Source organism: Meleagris gallopavo, chromosome 3 (genome assembly GCF_000146605.3).
Source record: "Meleagris gallopavo isolate NT-WF06-2002-E0010 breed Aviagen turkey brand Nicholas breeding stock chromosome 3, Turkey_5.1, whole genome shotgun sequence".
NCBI classification, from domain to species: domain Eukaryota; kingdom Metazoa; phylum Chordata; class Aves; order Galliformes; family Phasianidae; genus Meleagris; species Meleagris gallopavo.
Genome location: NC_015013.2, coordinates 82,394,607 through 82,416,240, shown reverse-complemented (window position 1 = coordinate 82,416,240; position 21,634 = coordinate 82,394,607). Strand labels below are relative to the sequence as shown.

Below are 21,634 nucleotides of genomic sequence, written 5' to 3'. Positions count from 1 at the left end.
AAAAAAAAAGAGAAAGCAAATATTGATCCCAGAACCAATTCTGTCAGGTCAGATCTATTCTCTCAGATCTAAAGGACAATTCATGCTTTTTTGAGGCAGTTTATTTACTCAACTGCTCAAAGATTTAAGGGAATCTGAATTTTAAGAAATAAAAACACTTATTGTCTGAGATGACAAGTACAGCAGTATCTAACAATAATGTGTGTTCAGATCCTTAAAAAGAAGGCATTTTATTAGATAGGGAATGTTTAGTACAAAATATTTGTCATAGTTTTACCTTCAAGGCTTTGCTTGATTGCAGAATCCATTGATGTTTCTTCTATTACCATCTCAAATGACTCTGTACTCCCGTTTACATCAGATCCTGATGCTAGATCAGCATCTCCTGGAGGGAAAATAATCCTTACATAAACATTTAGATGAGTATATGTTTAATTACCAACTGATGTAAGGAACTTGACACAAGTTTTGCCCAAAAGCTATACAGGAAAGCTGCTCTGAAAATAATGCCTCCTATTTTATTACATCAGCCTACATTATCAGAGGCAGATATTGTGATACAGCAGAAGAGTTGAATCTTCATACCCACATTCTGTTAATTTTGTAGCAATACAATAGGTGGCAGCAGAGGAACAGTCTGACAAAGCAGTATCTGACATGAAACTACATATGGAGTAATGGTGTGGGATTGAATTCCTATATGAGTAAAAAATGGCACCCACTGATGTTTATAGATGCCTTCTGAATGTTTACGGAGGCCAAACAGTGGATGTGAGCACAGTGAGGTGGTGAGTGGTGCATTACAGCAGTGACAACAGTGGGCTACATGCTCTGCTGCAGATTTTTACAAGGGCAGCACGCAGGCTCTTGCTCATCACTGGCAAAAATACATAGCTAATGGTGGTGACTATGCTGTAAGGGAAAAAAAAAAAAAGAAACAAACAAACCCAGTGTTTTATAGCTAAAAATTTGCTCTATCACATAGTGCTATAGTGGCCTTTGTTTCCATGGAAATAAATAGGAGATACTAGTTTTGGAGTGACCTACATAACTATCAAACTGGAAGAAATATTACAGAGAAATATAAAGTCTTACTGATCTCAGGACTTTAGAGCTACTTAGGTATATTCAGCACACTTACAAAAGATTAAGTTCTGGCATATGAAAACTACACAACTTACATTTTAATGTTTTGCAATGATTTCTTCCCTCTTCTGCAAGTTATTTTAGTCCAATTATTTTCAGTTTGTATTTGCTAATTTAGGCTCAAAGGGCAATTAGGAAGTAAGCATACTGACAGCAGATTTAGATGGGGTTGCTCTCTACGTTGGATGATATCCAACATAGTCTGGGAGAGCTGGGGCTCTTCAGCCTGGAGAAGAGAAAGCTCCAAGGGGACCCTGTAGCAGCTTTCCACTACCTGGAAGGGGACTTACAGGAAAGAAACTGAGGAGGGACTTTTTAGAAGGGCAGATAGCAACAAAACGAGGGGAAGTGTTTTTAAACTGGCAGATTTAAACTAGATATTAGGAAGAAAGTCTTCACTGTCAGGATGGTGAGACACTGGAACAGGTTGCCCAAAAAGGCTGCGGATGCCCCCTCCCTGGAAGCATTCAAGGCCAGGCTGGATGGGGCTGTGAGCAACCTGGTCTAGAGGGAGGCGTCCCTGCCTATAGCAGGGGGTTGGAACTAGATAATCATAATGGTCCCTTCCAACCCAAACCATTCTGTGATTCTATATCAGGTAGAAATCCAAATCCTTTGAGTGTAATCCTTTGCTCAACTTTGTTGAAGTAACTGTTTGCAAATTAACAGAACACACATACAAAAAAAAACCACTGCTAACTAACCTTTTCCATCAGAAGCATCACTCAGCTTCCTGTTAGCTTGTCGACTTGTAGGATTCAGCATAGTGACATAGCCACAAAAATGCTGCAAGTCTACCTTGTTTCTCAATATCTTTAAAGCTGAATGAATGCCCATGTTCACACGAGAGAAGTCTAGAAGAAAGAAAACACACATCCCAGTTTACTTTAGTGAAAACCTCCTCCAAAGCCATATAGTTCATGTCTAGTCAAACTGTTTTTTATCTAGATTTTTTTGTCTCCTTTAATGCTACAAATTAGCCATAATATGGGTGGACATGGGATAACACTGAAGAAGATAGCTGTCTTGCGCACAGACAGCAGAGATGGCTAGGTTCAGCTAAGAAAAAACAACATCCAACTCTCTCAGTGTCACAGTCTTTTAAGAAAAATCCAACACAAGAACTTCCACAGATCTGATATACTGAAGAATTATAGTACAGTACTAGAGGGTAACAAGGAGTTTCAACACTGACTTCTTAATCCTAGAATTTTTTAAATTTAAAAGCAGACAGCCCAGAGAGGACATACGTAAAAGGCAATCCATTTTGAGCCTAATAAAAATCAGGCTATGAAATTAGCTTTTTTTCTAGTAGCCTAAATAATATTAGGCTTTATATCTGCAAATCCGCAGTTTTCCTCAAACTCTTAGCTAGAAAGCATGTGGCCAATCCAAAGCCTCCTGTCACCAAGGAGTACATCAGAAAGTTAATTTCTGCTTTTTAAACTTGTTTGAACTAGGAGGAAGTGTTATTGCAACCTTGCTGCACAAGGTAGCATTCAATATGGTGACACAAGGATTACATTAAATAAAGTTACCTCCCTGCTGCTCAGCTTCATCAAATGGAAAAGGAATATGCACAGTTTCTCCCATTCCATGCATACCGTGCCCCTAAGCATCAAGAAAATCACATTAGGCACACACAAAAAAAAAAAAAGTACTCATCAGCTTAGCTTAGTCCTAATCATGCTCTCTTTTAAAGGCTACCAGTCACACTGATGAAACAAACATAGAAATATTTCTATATTAATACTCTCAAAATAAATAGATTGAATAAGATACCCCATCCTCTTTCCCCTAAAATGCACTTGAATGAAGATAATTAGTTAAGCTTCATTGAAGAGGAGCAGTTTCTTGAATAATTCATATTGTCAGTCACCTTATACATCACTATCATCCAAAAGACTTGAGGAATATTCATTTTCATTTCAGTTTACTATTCCTCAATGCTCCTATAAATCCCTATCTCATTTTCATTGAGCAAAACTCTAATATTTGCTCATAATGTAATAATGCATATTATATATGCATTGAGTTCAAAACTTACGGTCTTTATCCCCTCTAAACCACACCAGTAACGGCCAAAGTTCAACATTTTTCAGCTCCCAACAAAAGCATAGGTCTCCTACATTCGTAATCTACTCTTTGATGCAACAGTTTTACTCAAAATTATATAAGTTTTCATCATTTATAGAGGGTATTCCATACCTGAATTAGAACAGCTGAATGTGTTAAAGCATCATTCAACATTGTGAGCACATTTGAAGTAGGAACGACTCCTGGATCGTGACCCCAAGATGTTATAAGTAAGCGATCATAACCCTAGAAGGCAGAAGGTTATTTACAGCAGTAATGGACTGTCCAAGCACAAAGAGAAATGCTGCAGTTAGGCTAACAGCATGTTGCTACAATTCTGAAGTTACTGGAGATTACAACTCTACAGCATTATACTTTCTACCAAGGATCACTCATGCTCATATTTCTGGTAAGAACAGAAGTTTGCCAATCTCAAAGTTAAGATGGCAGTTTGAGTAGAATATATCTGTCAACCATCCCTATAGGACTAGGTGGCCCTCGCAGCAGTCTCCTAACAAATATGAGATGAAAATAATTCCAAATAAATCTAAATGCTAAGCTAACACTGTTGAAAGAAAGCAACGATATATATCAACCCCAGAGTAGCCATCCAAAGGGAAGGGACAGGAAGGGATAAACATGGACAAACTTTCCAGATTTCAAGACTGAAAATGTCTGTAGGAGTTTTAGAAATGTCTGAACAGTTTCTCAAGATGACATGGCAAAATAAAAGCAGGAGAGAAGCATTTACATCAGTACATAGAAGGCCTCTAACAAGTTTGTGATAATGTAGAACGTGAAATCAAACAGTAGAGGAAAAACAGACCCATCAGCTCTCTGAAAATAAAGGTCACTTTGGAAATGTTCCAAGGCAACTACACTGAATGTTTTTTATTAATGAAAATACATAGTCTATTTACCATCAGTTTAAGTTACTGACAAAGTTTTAGTCAAGCTCTTAGAAGCCTTATGGAATGCCTTCTGCTGTATATGCCTTGGTTCATTTAATCCTGTTATTTTAAAACATGTTTTAGAAATAGAAGTACAACATTTTTCAAATTGGAAAGGACATGAAGAGGAAGAGAGGATATATGAAAGAGGCTGGAGGAACGGGATATACAACTACAAATCCAAGAGCCAGAGATAACTGCTTATGTGGGTACACATAAGAATACACATTCCTCTCTGAACACCTCCATACTATTGCAGTATATTCAGCTCAAGTGTCTACTCTGAATTAAGAGGCGCAAACCGTAGAGATCACCCTCCGATCATAAATATGAACAAGACTACTTTGTGAACCTTGATGTACTCAGTGAGACACAAACACTGCTATGTGTTTGCTGTGTGTCGATTAAAGTTAATAGATACCACAATTTTTTGGTTCTGCCAAGTTTAAAAGTTGCCATGATCACTCCCAGCTAGGTTTGCCAAGGCTACCAAATACCTAACAATACTCCTTCATGGGACACAAGTCCTTCTGAGGGCCAGAATGGGAAAAAGCAGCATCTGAAGTCTTTCAGGCTTGAATTGGGCATACCAAGAGCTGGGGTTGTTCAACCTGGAGAAAAGAAGGCTCCAAGGAGACCTGATAGCAGCCTTTCAATATCTAAAGGGAGGTTACAAGAAAGGAGGACACAGACTCTTTAACAGGGCCTGCTGTGCTAGGATAATGGGAAGTGATTTCAAACTAAAAGAAAGGAGATAAAGACTGGATATAAGGAAAAAGTTTTTTTACATTAAGAGTATAGGAATAGGCTTTTCAGAGAGGTGGTGGATGCTCCTGGAGACATTCGAGGTCAGGCAGGACAGGGCTTTGAGCAACCTGCTCTAGCTGTAGGTGTCCCTGATCAGAGCAGGGGAGTTGGACTAGATGACCTTCAAGAGTTCATTCCAACTCAAACGACTATGATTTTATATTACGTAAAACTTGTTTCTAAGAAAGCTAAGAAAGCTACAATAGCTACTTGACTATACTGCAGATTCCAACTGTGTGTGAATTATTTAGTATACAGCACATCTCTGAAACATTAAGAGAAGGAAGAGAAAAATCAATCTGCACATACATTACCTGAAAAATATCTGGAAGTTTTCGAAGACGTGTTCCTTTAGAGAGCAATAGAGAGGGTGGTCCTTGTCCAGTTATGTGGTAAATATACAGTTTGAACCAAACTGAACTGACTTCTGGTATTGCAGGTCCAATATGCTGAAGAGATTATTCAGAAAAAAAAATAGAGCCTATTATTGCAATTCTTACATGTACGGATATAAATTAATAATTGACAGTTTTAAAGAAACATAAAGCTAGTTCTGCAGCATAGGAAGGAGTACAAATGTGTTAATTTACTAAGGAGAGATGATATTTGTAGTGGGGCTGGAACTACATGATCTTAAAGGTACCTTCCAACCCAAACCATTCTATTACCATTCTATGATATTCTAGGTACTTACTCTCTTGATAGTATTTTGCATCAGCACAAGTTCAAGAAGAAAAAAAATCTGTGGTTAACCCTACTTGATAGGTAAATTGTTAATAAATTAAAGTGTAGTAAGTATTCACATTTTACTCAGTAAATACTTTTTTAAGAGTAATTGTAATACTATATAATGTATTTATAGTATTTATGTATTTATATTATAATGTAATAATTACAGCTCTTTAGAAGAGACACATAGCAGACATACACAAACACAAAGCTACAAAACTATTTCTATTACTACATACTGTTTTTTCCCCTACTATTTTTTCACCTGGGGTGTACAGCTACTAATAGGTCGAATTTCATTGGTGAGTGGTGCCATGGAAACCAGTAGGGTATAATTTTTGTTAAGAACTCTACTGCAGGTAGCTGGATCCAAGCCAAGCAAACTCTCACATCGTAAGAGATCCAAGGGAAATCCTGTGATGAGAATGTAAGATTCTTAATTATTTGGAATGCAACATAAAACCTAAAGCATGATTTCAGATTTTCCATTCCACCCTCTAAGCCATTAATACAGTATTTTCCAAAACAAAGTTTTAAGTTACGCACAGACTTATTCAAGTTAATCCCAGTAATTTCAGCAGTAATACAGGATTCTCTGGCAGAGCCACAACTTTGTCCTCACTGACTAACTGATCCCAGAAAAGCAAAGCACACAGAATTACTAAAAGAAAAGTTATGCAAGATTTTACAAATAGTTATCATCATTAGAAAGAATAAAAGAATACACTCATTTTTCTAATACAGAAAACGTTTTTGGTTGTTGTTTTTTTTTTTTTTATAATAGAAAATTCCAATTGAATAAAAGGATTACTTCCTTTATTACAGTCTTCAGAAGCACACAATATAAAACCAAACCCTTCCTCAATTTCAGCTCATCTTACCACCATTACCATTAAGCTTAATCTTTGGACATTAAGCCCAACCCTGTGCACCAAATCTGTCATTCAACAAAACTCAGTACCACAAACTCAAAGGATAAAGCAGTGTTCTTTTGGCTTCAAAATACTTTTAATCAAACAGGGTACTGATTGTCTTCTGAAACAGCTGAGTACATGGCAGATAAGTAAAAGCACACTTAAAATATTTCCTCAGAAGAGTTCACAGACCGTTAGTTGGTTGGTCAGGCTGTACAGCTTGTGCCCCTAAGTCTTTATTATGACGTAAAAACAGTATTGTGTTTCTCAGTGTAAGTGCATGATCAAAGTATCTCTGTGCCTCCCCTTCACCTGTGCTTTGAACCTAAACAAGAAACAAAATAAACGTATATAAATGGCATGTTGTCTGCACAAGCATTAATAATGCAATAGGAAAAAAATCAACGAGTTATCATTTGAAAGGTTTTTACTGCATAACAACCCCAAAGGTTATACATAGCAACTATTAAATGAAAAGTGAGTCTTTGTTATGTTAGTCAAATTGTCAGAAAGTACATAAGGACATCTATAAATCTGAATCATGCCTCAGTTTTCAAGCAAAAAGATTTAAATTTCCAGTACTCCTGACTGGTGTAAAAGAATACTGCAATTAACAGCACAGCTTTCTGATGTAATTCTGAAGTTGTCCTTTTAGAATTATATTTAAAAGGTGGATTGGTTAAACATACTAGAATATAAACAGTGAAGTTTTTCTAAAAAAAAAAAAAAAAAGATACACAGATTTTCAAAAATATTAACATCTTACTAAAAGGTGGTTTGCATTTAACAAGCAAGCCATAATGCAGGTGTATATACATACAGACCTGGGCAAACATAATTCTTTAATTCAATTTGCTTACCAGACATTCTACACATTCACATACATGCATAGTGTGTTCCACAAAGTCACTTGCAACATGGATACTGTTAATAATCAACAATTAACTGAATCACCTAGGTTTGGTATGATGAGGAGCGTTCATACCATTCTCTTGTTAAACAAGGCTCTTAGAGCAGACTTACAAAATGAAAATACCGAAGGCTCTTTGTCCCTTTACACTAGTGCTGAAAAAACATTCGGCCACACATGCAACAGATTACCTTCTCCAGCTCCACCAAGAAACTGTCAAGAGACTCATCTGACAGTTTCCCTACTTCAAACATAGTGACCGCATGACTTTTCAAGTTCTGGAATAATAAAACAAAACTGTCTTAGTTCTTTGAAAAGAGAACGGGCAAGCAAAAATTTTATTAAGCAAGTATTTCTTAGCCACAACAATGTAAGTTTTTAAAATAATTATAGTTGTGTTATATGGAAGTAAAAGCATCTTCAAACTCTACATGTTGAGTCTTGGTGTAATACACTGAATTTGGACATACTGGTGAAAGATTTCCCATCATTAGAAAGGCAGTGAGGGTAGAATCAAACAGGAAGGCAATACGCTTTGTGTGTCCGCTGGACAGATTCAGGCTGCTCACACTGGCTGTTTCAGCTAATGAAGAACAAGGAAAAAACAAACAAACATGATCACATTTAATTTAAAAATGAAAACATCAAGTCACACAACTATTTAAAATAATCAAAAAGCCTTAGTTAATGTCACGCTGAGTGCAACAGAATTCCCTTATCACTGCTGAATAATCAATGTTGATCATTCATGTATTGGTATCTTGGCATCAGCTAATATTGATAATATAGATGAGCAAAATGCCTTATTTTCTAACAATGAGGCTGAATAAACCAAGACTTAGACATCACCTGCCCCCCAGTACAATTTATACCAAAAAAAAAAACCTCACAGATTTCACATTTCATTTGTTTATAAACTCCTTTACAGCCTACAGTGCTATAAAGTAATTGTTCCTAATGTATTAGATTCATTGGTCGTGCTAACCTGGATCATCTTGACTGTTGGTGTCTGTATCTGTAGCTGATGACCCAGCTTCCTGTACAGGACTTCTGTTTTCCCCACTGTCCCAAGAAAGCAGCATCTTTTGAGGATCCAAAGTACTCCTATTAATGTGAATTAAAATCCACATCTATCAGTCACTGCAGCACCAGAGAACTATTTCTGCTTTCCAGTGCTAGTATTCCATGCACAGGCATGCCCAACACATGCCTTTCAATGTTTCTGAGCCCTAAATCAGTCCAGCTTGATGGCTCTCAGAGTCCTGCTTTTGCTTCAGCAGAAAAGTTTACTTGCTGGTTTGAATGATATCAGGTTTTGAACAAAACTGAAAAAAAAAGTGACCAAACCACCACTGTTCAAGAAAAATCCAATGAAGAGTCTTCTTCATTTTGTTCTCACACTCTGAATTAGCATTAATGATAATTGGTTTTTTTTGGGGGGGGAGAGGGTTGGTCTTTTTTTTTTTTTCTTTTTAAGTGGCTTAAGAGAAACTGAACAATGCTTAGATCATGTAAACTGGCACTCCAACTTGGAGAACCCTTTGCTTTCTATTATCAGGATTTTATACAGATAAATGTAGATTAACAGTGTCTACGACTGTACTACAAGATGACTTCACAGCAAGTAAGCAAGCTTTACTACATAATCACATGAAGCAGTACCAAGTACCAACAGGCATCATCTCTGTACCAGCACAGCAAGAGCTGTTGTTTCCTCCCCAGTGCTTCAGAACAAGCTCACACTTGTCTGCTTCTAAAGTAAGCAATGAAGCACTTAGAAGTCAAAAAGCCACCACTGAGTAATGGCAACAGAAGTAGTACTTAAAGGGCGCATTACCACCCCTAATCCTCAGATTAGAGAGATAATTACATCACACACACACACACACACACACACACACACACACACACAGACGAAATTAGAAGTCAAAAAAAAGGAACCAAACCTAAAAAGGAATAGAAATTAAAAAAAAAAAAAGGAAATCAAATCTAGCTTTCTCTTCAAAGAGAAATACACTTCATCAAAGAACACTTACTTCAGTCTGTTCACTGAAGGAACATTCTTCCACGATGGATGAAGGTTATCCAGATTTATGACTTGGCCTTTTTTATGAGCAAAGCCTAATCGACAATACATGGACACAGCATTCTGAGGAAACACACAAAAATTGCACAAACATAATAAGGAATTGCATTATGAAACCCCTTCACCAAGTCAACTTGCAAGACTGAGATTTTCACATCAAATAACATAAGTGCAACACACATACCTTTACTAAAGATAAGTCAATCTCTAGGACGTTTGCAAGCTAAAAAGAAAAAAAGAAAAGTCAACAATGCAAAATTAATAATGCAGAGTAATGCACAATTTTTGGGCTTCTGCATTTTTTGCTGGTTTTGTCTCTTTATTTCTTAATACAGACTGTAATGGTAGAAGCAATTTTGTCTTGACCAAAAGCAATGGGGAAAGAAATGGGATGAAGTCTCATGATCGTTCCACTTTAATGCATGCAAAAGAAATATGAGGTTATCTTCTATATATTTTTTAGGTTAATCATGTATATTGTAAGACAGAGAAGAAAATAAAATCTGTGTGTGTTCATAAGGTATTTTTTCAGGTACTTTTTCCCCACATGTTTGAGAATCAGACATGAAAAAAATTATAATCATACATATTTATGCAAAAGTCAGGTTTCTACTTTAAGCCAATACCCTGTAAGTTTTCACAATCAGAAATTTTTATTTTGTTTTACTTAATTCACACTAGCAAAACAGAACCAATATGGCTGGGACAGAGGGAAAACAGACTCCAATTCTAGCCAGTACAGAACAAGCTGCATAAATTATTCCCATATAAATTCACTCCAGCTGATGGAGTTGCTTCACTGAACGTGCATCCTACCTGCAGAACTAATTAAGTTATATTCAATACTAAGGAAACCTATTTATCTCAAGCTCTGCAAGTTAGACAATACTTATAAAGCTTCCTGATACCTACCCATTCTTCTGCCTTAAGTATTTCACCAGTGTGCTTTGGGCCCTTTCATGGTTTTCCCATCACCAAGACACAAGGTGAGTTTTACTTACCTCTGCTACATTAGTGTGTTCATCTATTGAAACAAATATCTTGTACAGGAGTGTTTCAAAGTAATCACCTTGCACTCTGTTCATCACAAAACCTTCAAGTGGTGGCACTGAAATGAATTACTTGCATGATTACAATTTGATAATTTTCTTTTTAAACCAAAACCACATAAAACAGAAAATAAAATAACACCTATATTACCATTTTACAGTGGTATCAAGTCTCAAAGAATAAAAGCCTAGAGAGAGTTTATATGGTACTAAAATTTCTCCTAGCCCTTAAGAAAATAACGGTTGCCAAATGTTTTCTAGTATTAAAAAAAAAAAAACAACGCTCCGCTTTGCATCATTGTCTTTCAGACTCCTGCTCATCCACTACAGATAATTTCTTGCCATTCAATCCATAAAACAGTTTTCTAATGCCAACGGAGAGTAAACTGTGAAAGAAAAAAGCAAGTGGGGATTGAAGTATGACAACAAAAACAAAAAAATTCACCCTTCTTCCACCATGGGCTCCACCTCTCCACCCTCTGGGAGAAGCCCAAAGCTAGTATTTCAGTAGCAACTCTCTTGTATTCAGAGGGCATTTGCTTAATTGATCTCTACTACAGTAACAACATGGAGTTCTGCATGGGCAGGTTTCAACAGTGTGTTTCTTTACACAACTCAGAAACCCTTGAGACTTAGCACAGCATGAGCTGTTCAAAGGCTGCACTAGTTTAAGCTCCTACCTAGTGCCCAGACACAGCACTATAATTGAGGTGACAAAACATAAAGGACGGTGGAACTGATATCTCTTAAATAAAATTTTTAAAAAGCTGAGTCAAATAAAAAGAAAAAGCTGTATAGGAATCAAAACTCAAGCCCTTTTAACACAGGGGTTACATTTCTTTACATTGTGATTCCTTTCCATTACAGATACACAGGAAGGTACTTAAGTTGTACTGTGAATCTTTAAAACAATCTCAACTTACCTAGATATTTATATCAAAAGATATGAATTCAAGTTGAAAAAAGTCCTACGTACAATAAAATCAATGTCTTTATAACAACTGAAATAAATCCAAGAAAATGCAGCTTTATACTGCAAAAATATTTACTTACCTGCTATACAGCTGTCATCAGATATTGGTACATCAAGGTAAATAAATCCCTTGTTATACAAGCCTGTATAAATTAAAGCAAATCGTTGGAGAAACATCGTTTTGCAGAGCCCTAATGACACAGATAGACTTTCCCATCAGTCAGTTCAGAATGTAAAGCAGTATTTCCTATTAGCTTAACAGCACAACATTATTTTGCAATACACAATCAATAAACCACATCCAACATTCAGCAGGTGTTATCCTAAAACAGAGCTCTTTACTTGAAGTTTGATGCAATATACCTGGAGCTTTAGAACTACTTTCAGAACAACAGAGCACAACAGAATGACCAGAAATTGAAGCAGCTATATTTGATAGCCCCTATAGTCAGGCTCTGGCCACCACTTGGTTCACCCAGAGCAATATCTGACATTCTCCCAAACGCTTTGCAGTTCTTGTGCCCAGTAGTGCTATGGGTGAAAGGCAACCCTTCCTCCAGTGTCAAGAGGAGACTTCCCTGAACGGGTCCTGCAGGGCCACCACTTCCCTCAACACCTTCTGACTCATAATGTGCTTTTCCAGAGGTCTCATCACCCTACCAATTCCTTTCAGTAGAGAGAGCTGTGGCTCTTCAGCCTGGAGAAGAGAAGGCTCAGAGACCTGATAGCAGCCTTCCACCACCTGGAAAGGAACCTACAGGAAAGCTGGGGAGGGACTCTTTATAAGGGCAAGTAGTTACAGGATGAGGAGAAATGGTTTTAAACTGGAAAAAGGTTGATTTAGATTAGGTATCAGGAAGAAAGTCTTTACTGTGAGAGTAGTGATACACTGGAACAAGTTGTGTTCACAGTGAGGCTGTGGATGCCCCCTCCCTGGAAGCATCCAAGGCCAGGCTGGATGGGGCTGTGAACAACTTGGTCTAGAGGAAGGTGTCCCTGCCTATAGCAGGGGGTTGGAACTAGGTGATCTTAAAGGTCCCTCTCAAACCAAATCATTCTTCAATTCTGTGATTTACAGAGTTCTCAAAGATGATTTGTCAATGAATTTGTATTCCCTTGATTAATATGATTTGTCTGTAACACTGGAATAGGGAGAAGCACACAGTTTTCATTAACACTTGCAGACATTTGAGGTAGAAACCTCTTAGACTCAAGCTCCATTTTTTGATAGTGTTCAAATAGTAGGAAATTTCAAAACCTTTTCTTTGAAAAACAAACAGTGACGTTTTAGCTCCCAGCAATACCAGTTTTGTCATTTTTATTTTTAGTTTCTCTCATTCTCATATACCCTCTGTTCCCTCTCTTACTATCGGTTTCTAAGAAAGGAATGTGTTAAATTACATGAAATAATATCAGAGCAACACCTCCTAATGGCTCACTGTTAAATCATTCACAAAACTTAAGACTGCAGCCTGTATGAGCTCTTGAGTATTTCCGTCCACATCCTCCCAAACTTTAGCTACCTTCAATCCTTTTATACCTAAGTTTTCAGACATTACTCTCTGAATTTACTGAGCAAGATCTACACACAGAAAAGGAATGCCAATTAAACACTTACTGTGAACTACATTGAAGTCTAGTGAACCAGCAAGCTGAGGACCTGAATCAATTATTTTATCAATAGCAGACTTTTCCGATGTAGTACAAATCTAAGTAAACAAAACTGTGTTAGTCTGTTGCAGAAATGAGTCTATGCAACTTGAATAATATTGCTCAGAAAAAAAATTTCACATTCAGATAAGTCACAGGTAATACAAAAATACAGACAGTAACCATGTTCTTCATTAAAATGTTTGCGCTGAAGAATTCACTGTGCTTCTTACTGAAGTTCTCACTCTTGTCCCTGAATAAAGTTACTGTGCTCCAGGAACAGTATTTAATTGCATAGGTGTTTTACAGTAGTGTATATTAGCTTTGCTTTTTAAAACTTCTAAACTAAGTGTTCAAACATGCAACTAGAACCATTCTAGAAAGAAGGCAATTTCAATATCAAAGTAATTTCCTTCATGTTAACTACTTTGGAATGTCAGAATGTACGTAACCACTGTCCAAGATATTCCCAATAACAGCCAAAGGAAGTTTCCATCACTGCATTAGCTATGCTCCAATCTAAGGTGAAAGGTAAACCAACAGAGAAGGAATTAAATACAGATTTGGTGTACTGATGGACAGTCAGCTGAATATGAGCCAACAGTGTGCCCAGGTGGCCAAGAAGGCCAATGGCATCCTGGCTTGAATCAGGAATAGTGTGGTGAGCAGGACTAGGGAAGTCATCCCGCCCCTGTACTCGGCATTGGTGAGGCCTCACCTCAAGTACTGTGTTCAGCTGTGGGCACCTCAGTACAGAAAGCACATTGAGGTGCCAGAGCAGGTCCAAAGAAGGGCAATAAGGCTTGTGAAGGGCTTGGAGAATATGGCCTGCAAGGAGAGACTGAAGGAACTGGGGCTGCTTAGTCTGGGGAAAAGGAGGCTGAGGGGAGACCTTATTGCTCTCTTCCAATATCTGAAAGGTGCTTACAGCGAGAGTGGGGTTGGTCTCTTCTCACTGGTGACAGGACGAAGGGAAATGGCCTCAAGTTGTGCCAGGGTACGTTTAGGTTGGATATCAGGAAAAACTTCTTTACAGAAAGGGTTGTTATGCACTGGAATAGGCTCCCCAGGGAGGTGGTTGAGTCACCATCCCTGGATGTGTTTAAAAACTGTTTGGATGTGGTGCTCAGGGATATGATTTAGTGGAGGGTTGTTAGGGTAGTACGGTCTGGTTGTGGTTGGACTCGATGATCTTTGAGGTCTTTTCCAATCTGAGTGAATTCTATGATTCTATGAGATCAGGAGACTATAGCTAACTGTAGAAAAACTGTGAGAATGAAATAGGATACTGTGAAAATGAAAATAGAATGATGACAGAACATTAAGCCAGCTCACAAGTTTTTCAAGTTTCAAATGAAACAAATAGAGATACAAGGAGCAGAAATGAAGACAAGTAACAAATAAGGTCCACTAGCACTGAAGGTGAAGATTTAGTCAAAACCAAGATGTCAGAGCTAAAACATGAAATTTAAGAAGGCACATTTTGCTGCCTGTTCCCTATAAAGCACTGCAGCACACGCTTCAGTTCCCAGTTCTGCTGACACAAAGCAACCTCAGCACTGAATGTGACATAAAGCACAAAGAAGGAAGAGGGCAGAATATACCAACAAAGAATGATACCACTTCTAACAGTTCCAATCTCTATTTCCATGTCAGTTGTTATAAAAGCTCCAATCTTCAAACAGTCTTTGTGTAGAATACACAAAGGGAAGTCTGTTTTCAGGAACCATGAGTATTCAACCAAAATTAGAGCTGCCAGCTGCACTGAAGTACCTTGATGTCATCCTCAGTGATGTAGCCAGACTGCACAACCCACCAAGCTTCTATGGTAATTTCCACAGGTTTCACAGGTAGCAGATCACGCGCAGTTTTCCTTCTGAAAAATTTCTGCAGTGGTACAGTCCATTTGAGATAGAAATAAAGAGCACTTCACACGTGCAGGCAACCATCTACCTTTATATAATCTGATTTTTAAGTACATTATATTTAGACTGGGCACACAAATACTATTAACCTTGCCTTTTAGTAAAAGCCCACACTTTATCAGAAACAGATGTGCTTCCCTCCTCTCCCAAATTATATGAGATTGGGATAGAAAAAAATTATTTACACCTGATACTGTCAGATGTAATCTCCACATGTATCTGTAATCTGTGTGTCACTAACTAAAAGTCTATCTAAAGACATTAAGATCAAGTCCAAGAACAGCAGACAAGTATACAATCGGTCTACTTTAAATAAATGCAGCAGTCTTAAAATCCATTTTAAGAACGCAGTTTATTTACTTTAAAAGACTAAGATTCCATATTCTCAGTAAGTAAGATGCTATAAAAGTACAGTGAATTTCAGTACAAGAAAGAAAAACTAAAATGTACTGTTCACTTACACACTTAAATAGCTCGTTCTCCATTCTCTTCCACTGTAGAGTTGTTACTTTTAGATTTACTCTATCTACTTCATATTTTGGCAGACAGCCTTGTATTTGTTGATTGTTATTCTGTTTTCTTTTGTTGCTTTTTTTTTTAAACTAATGCTGATTATCTGTTCTTCAGTCTATTTTGGTTTTAGTAATTTTTTATTGTTGTTGTTAAGAAACAGAAAATAATTAGCAATATGTTATGTTGTACTCAATTACACATAATAGTAAATTAACAAAGCCCACAAATTTTTTCCACTACTTCCTTTCAAATCATGCACTATAGATGAGGAAGAAAGAAGAAACGGAAGACAAACTTACCTTTGAAGATCTACATTGGTTCATTAAATCTATATATTGGTTTCTTCCTATACCAAGAAGTCTTAGACCTGGAAAATAATCAAAGTTTTATTTCTCTTGGAAGGGTTTAAGCTGAAGTGAAGATACATAAAATCTTCCTGAAACAATCAAGCCTACTTGTAACTAATACTTTTACTTACTCCTTCCCGAAATAAAAGGATACCTGGAGGAACTAAATTCAGTCCTAAGAGAATTTATGAATTTGGCCAAGAACCGTGTCCAGCTAAAAAACACAATCTATTCCTATTCATTTACTTTACATATTATATATATTTTTAAGTATCCAATTTCTCTCAAGTCACAGAGTAGCAGGGAATAATCCAACTCTTTTCTCTCTGCCTTCACTCCAACAGGTAATTACAATGCTTCAAAACAAGAGAACTAAAGTTGTATCTGTTTTCGATCAACAGGGTGTTTTTCTACCCTACTGCCACATCATGCACTCAATTAGAACTCTGTAAACTAAGAATTAGAGCACAAAAGGCTATGTAAGCCTTTAAGGAAGATGACTAAGATCTAGCTCAGCTCAAATAAATCACAATTTAATTCTATAACTGCCAGCCTTCAACCATTAACAAATTATGAAAAGATACTGGAAAACTACCCAGGAGCTTTAACCCATATTCTGTCTCAGTTGTCAAGGGGTGATCATTCTGTGTTCCTTCAAGTTTAACATGAGGTTACGCATTCACGTCCCTAACCTCCCCTTCTTGTGCCCACAACAGTCTAACAGAAAGCAAGACTGTCACTCTGTGACACCCCTGAATGTGCCAGATAGACTGTCTCTTTTCTTGTACATCTTTGTACACTGGTGCTAATTCATAACAGAGCCAACAGCCTTTCAGAGTTTTCCCAAAGCTTTCTGCCCAACACACACCAAAACACACAGTGGGAAAGTATCAGCTGCTCAGCTGGATGACACAACAGCCAGTAAGACTTTCCACCCAGAAGCTCAAACAAACAGGAAGGCACTAAACACAAGGATAGAAGCTGGTTTTTACCATGCCTAGTAGTACTTGAATCAGCCCAATTCCTGTGCGTATCATATAGACAGAACATTGCATGGAGAGCACATCTTTTTGAATACCACTATTTAAATGCTTCTATACCTTCATTCACACATTTGTGTTCAAGCAAATAGATGCCCCATTAATTCATTTTCAGAAGGTCCTTAACTCCAATTCACTGAAAGGAGTATTGCAGCTAGATAATACTTACAGTCTGCAGCAGTAAAGTTGGGTAATGAATCATAGCTTTTTTCACTGTTCATTATATCCTGAAAAAGACAAGAAAATTCAATTGCAATAAGAATGTCATTGCTTCAGAGAAGCAAATGTAAAATTCATCCTTTAAAAAAAAAAAACAAAAACATGAAATTAAATCAGAAATCTATTAAAGTCAGTACACTAATTTTGGCTAGGATAATGTTAATTTTATTCGTGGTAGAAGATGTTTTGGATTTGTGATCAAAACAATGCTGATAATACATGAGCGTCTTAGCTACCGTGGAATACTGTGCTTACACAGACTCAAGGACATCTCAGCTTCTTAGCCTGCCCTGCCAGAGAAGGGGCTGGAGGTGCACAAGAGGCTGAGAGGGGACAGAATCAGGACAGCTGACCCAAACTGCCAAAGAGATGTTCCATATTGTCATACGATATCATATGATGTGGCATTCAACAACATAAGCTGCAGGAAAGGAGGAAGAGAGGAGAGAGAATGCACCAAGCTACAGCATTTGTCTTCCCAAGTAACCATTACACGTGATGAGCCCCAGGAAATGGCTGAACATCTGCCTGCTGATGGGAAGCTGCCAATGAGTTCCTTATTTAGCTTTGCTTGGTGTGCAGCTTCTGCTTAACCTACTGAACTGTCTTCATCTCAACCCACAAGTTTTCTCACCTTTACCCTTGACAATTCTCTCCCTTGTCTCTCTGACATCCAAAGAAAACAAAAAGTTTGCCAGAGAGCTGACAGAAAACAGAACCATTTTAGTACTCACAGAAAAAGCTTTTGATATGGTCAAATGCCATTTCTGAAGAAAACAACCGTACAAACGTGTTGTTCTTTTCTTGTTTAGTTGGGTGTGGGCTTTTTCAAGCAAAATTCCCTTTCATTCAATCAAAATTCTATTTAATCAAACAGAATAGGACATTTCTTTCACAAGCAGTTTGAAATGAAAATCACAGATCTCAAGGATCAAAAAAAAGATGGGCTTAAACACGAGTTCCACCCAACTCCACATGACAAAGTCCAGTTCTTGAAAGGTTTATGGGGCTACAGGGGTGAAAAAACAGCAGATACAAGTAGTTATCTAAAAGCTGCAATCTGTTAGCAGTTCCTACCCAAAAACAAATAAACCACCTGACACTGTCTTGCATACGCTGACATCTCTAGGACATAATACACCATTTCTCAACATAGTTTTGCACTCACCTCCATTATGCCTGTGTAATACGAAAAGGGTGTTACCCTCAGCCCTTTCACCATGATGTCAGACAAATGGTATGGGTACAACATCAGGTGGTCACGACTGTATTTTAACAGATCCTCGTAATATTTACGTTCATCTTTCTTGACGTGCTTAACTACAAGAAAAGAGGAGAAAAAGTTGCTTTGTTAGATCAAGCTCAGTCAAAAAATGTCTCAGCAGAAGACTAATAAACAGTGCAACAGAGATTGACAGAAAGCTAAAAACAAGATAAAGGAGGGCTATATGGCTTGTAGCACCCAGGGATTCCTACATACAATATAATTACTCTCAGAGCCATTACACATCAGAACAGAGCAGATCTACTTTGCAGGTTACCGGGAAATGGCCCACTGAGACAACTCATGTAGTCTCTCTGGAAAATGATGTGTTCATTAGTCAAATTATTATCTACTGTAAAAGAGGACTGGATGCAGTCAATGCAAAATAAAATGGAAGCCTGCAAAGATGCCTGGACTCAGATGTGAAGACTTCTCATGATGTTTTATCATTCAGAAGTATTTCAGGGACAGAGAACCTTTAAACAGAACTAATTCTTGCAGTTTTAGAGTAAAGACAATCTCCCACAGAGAAGATTCGGGCAGCAATTAAAAGTTAGCTGCTTTACTCACCTAAGTTATTTCGGTACCGTAACTGATTGCGGATGCTGTAGAGTACAACCTGCCTTTCATATTCCCTCTGAGAGTTTCCAAGAGCCTTAAAAATAGAAAAGCCTTTTAGCTGATGTGCACAAAATCTGTTTTAGTTAAACCAGCACAAGGTGTCTCATAAGGAAGCACATGCAGGCATGTTATTTAATGAGTCCCCCACATCATTACAGTGATAGTATCTTAGTTCCTCTATGAGGTCAAAAGTATCTTTAGTTAAATGGGTCCCTCAACACAAGATGGAGAATTAAATAGTGATCTCTAGATATTATTTCTTTTCCTAGAACCATTGTGACCAAAAAGGAGCCTGTCACTTTCAAATCAAAGGTTATAAACGTTCTTTTAGGTTACATGAAGCACTGAGCGTTACACCAAGCATTCAGCATCTTGCAGCCTTGAAAAAGCACCTAGAATTAGTGCAGCACGAATCAGTAACTGTGAATGACACAAAGTTTCAGCTATGGCACCTAAGAAGCTTATAATGAAATAAATAATGAAACAGTTCAGCTGTAATTTCCCACACGCAGGCAATCAAGTGATCTTTGGTCACAAGATTAAGGCATACAGTGCTTCACTATCCCAAAACAAGATAAAAAGAGAACTTTGGTTAATGTTTTAAATGCCTTATTTCAAAAACAGTCCTGCAAAATCCTTCACATTATTCTTCTGCTCAACTAAAAAGTGAGCAGGTTTTCTTCACCTGGTTCCCTCATTTGATGCTCATGTTACAAAATACCCTTAGACTGAAAAGTACTTTACTGAATATAGGGGATCCCCTCTACTCTGCCCTGATGAGGCCACATCTGGAATACTGTGTCCAGTTCTGTGCTCACCAGTTCAAGATAGGGAACTGCTGAAGAGAGTCCAGCGGAGGGCCAAAAAGATTGTTAGAGGTCTGGAGCATCTCCCATTTAAAGAGAGGCTGAGACTTGAATCTGTCCAGCCCAAAGAAGAGAAGACTGAGAAGGAATCCTATCACTGCTAATAAATATCTCAAGCATGGGAATCAAGTAGATAGAACCAGGCACTTTTCAGTGGTGTGCAGAATAAGGGGCAACAGTCAAAAACTGCAAGACAGGAAGTTCCATATAAATATGGGGAAGAACTTCTTTATTGTAAGGGTACAGAGCACTGGAACAAGCTGCTGAGAGAGGCTGTGGAGTGTCCCTCTTTGGAGAAGTTCAAGACGCATCTGGATGCTTTCCTGTGTAAGCTACTGTACAGAACGTTCTGTAGCAGGAGGGTTGGACGAGAAGACCTCCAGAACTACCTTCCAAACTCTGCAATTCTGTGAAATACAGGACAAACAAGCACAGTACCCTTGCAGAACCAAGTATTACAGAACAGAAATATACTCACAGGCAAGATCCAAAACTGACTTAAATTTGAAGTATTTCCTCCAAGTACAAAAATATTAAAGACTATTCTAAAACTAAATACTGTTGTATCCCAGAAGCTACTTTAAATATAATAACACGTTATACAACGATGTATTTTCCACCTTAATTACATAGCATGGCACTCAGCTGGGCAAGTAAATGTAAACCACCATTCACGTTCCTCTGTAAGAGGAACTACTTGACATTCAATGGAGGTAACTATTCAGGGCCTGCAGTCACTACTCTTCCACTCCATCCTTTGTGAAAGAGCAGGAGTTGTTTTCCATCCCACCTCCTTCAAACAGCACTTGGCTTTGGAGCGGAGATGGAAGCCTTCCTCTTGGCCTGACACACTACCTGAGCGCTGCTGTCAGGGACCTGCGAAACCCGACACATCAAACTTTCATGAGCTGTTTTTTTCCCCAGGCCACACAGTGGGCAGCTCTCTGAGCACAGAGCAGCACCGCTCTCTGATGGCACCAAGCTGGATCAGCTTGCCCCCAAGAAAGGATATAGAGATCTTTCTGTCTCCACACACGGATCCCAATCCTCCCCAACAGCCCCCTCCCCCCTCAGACAGGCACCACACCATTCTTATGAGCCCCTCTCCACAGATACACCCCCCAAACCACCCTTACACGCCGCTCTCCCCACATAAACACCCCAACCCTCCTGCAGAACCCCACATTCCCTTCTCCACAGGTGGGCCCAGGTCGCCTGCCCGCCTGCCTCCGAGTTGGCAGGGCAGGGCAGGGCAGGGCAAGGCAAGTGCCGAGCCGCCACCTTTCCCCGCACACCGCTGCCCGCGCCCAGGAGCTGAGGCTGCCCGCCCGGCGCTACCTGCTTGACGCTGGCCGGCAGCCGGGCCCAGAGGTAGTTGTGGCGGATGTGGAACTCCACGTCGATGTTCATGGCGAGGGGAGCAGAGCGCGCCGCACGGCCCCACCGCCGGGGGGCGCTCCAGCCCCGGGGCCTCTCTGCTCTTAACCCGCCGCCGCCGCCACCGCCTCCTCTTGCTCGCCCGCTGCCGCTGCTGCTTCCGCGTCACGGC

The 21,634-nt window shown here is 38.7% G+C and overlaps 1 protein-coding gene across 1 annotated transcript in view; it reads right to left on the bottom strand.

Annotated features, from left to right (window-relative positions):
* The window catches only part of FAM91A1 (family with sequence similarity 91 member A1), a 27,272-nt gene extending 5,638 nt beyond the window's left edge, over nt 1-21,634 (bottom strand). Inside the window, exons 1-21 of the mRNA XM_003205269.4 lie at nt 21,424-21,634; nt 19,169-19,253; nt 18,503-18,654; nt 17,285-17,342; nt 16,028-16,095; nt 15,064-15,177; nt 13,259-13,349; nt 11,721-11,783; nt 10,620-10,726; nt 9,803-9,841; nt 9,569-9,681; nt 8,518-8,636; nt 8,003-8,115; nt 7,724-7,810; nt 6,815-6,947; nt 5,974-6,122; nt 5,294-5,428; nt 3,355-3,468; nt 2,685-2,757; nt 1,851-2,000; nt 278-385 (exon numbers count right to left, since the gene is read on the bottom strand). Of these exons, the coding sequence (XP_003205317.2) occupies nt 278-385; nt 1,851-2,000; nt 2,685-2,757; nt 3,355-3,468; nt 5,294-5,428; nt 5,974-6,122; nt 6,815-6,947; nt 7,724-7,810; nt 8,003-8,115; nt 8,518-8,636; nt 9,569-9,681; nt 9,803-9,841; nt 10,620-10,726; nt 11,721-11,783; nt 13,259-13,349; nt 15,064-15,177; nt 16,028-16,095; nt 17,285-17,342; nt 18,503-18,654; nt 19,169-19,253; nt 21,424-21,495 (2,143 nt within the window). The 5' untranslated portion in view covers nt 21,496-21,634. The remainder of the gene's footprint in view (nt 1-277; nt 386-1,850; nt 2,001-2,684; nt 2,758-3,354; nt 3,469-5,293; nt 5,429-5,973; nt 6,123-6,814; nt 6,948-7,723; nt 7,811-8,002; nt 8,116-8,517; nt 8,637-9,568; nt 9,682-9,802; nt 9,842-10,619; nt 10,727-11,720; nt 11,784-13,258; nt 13,350-15,063; nt 15,178-16,027; nt 16,096-17,284; nt 17,343-18,502; nt 18,655-19,168; nt 19,254-21,423) is intronic.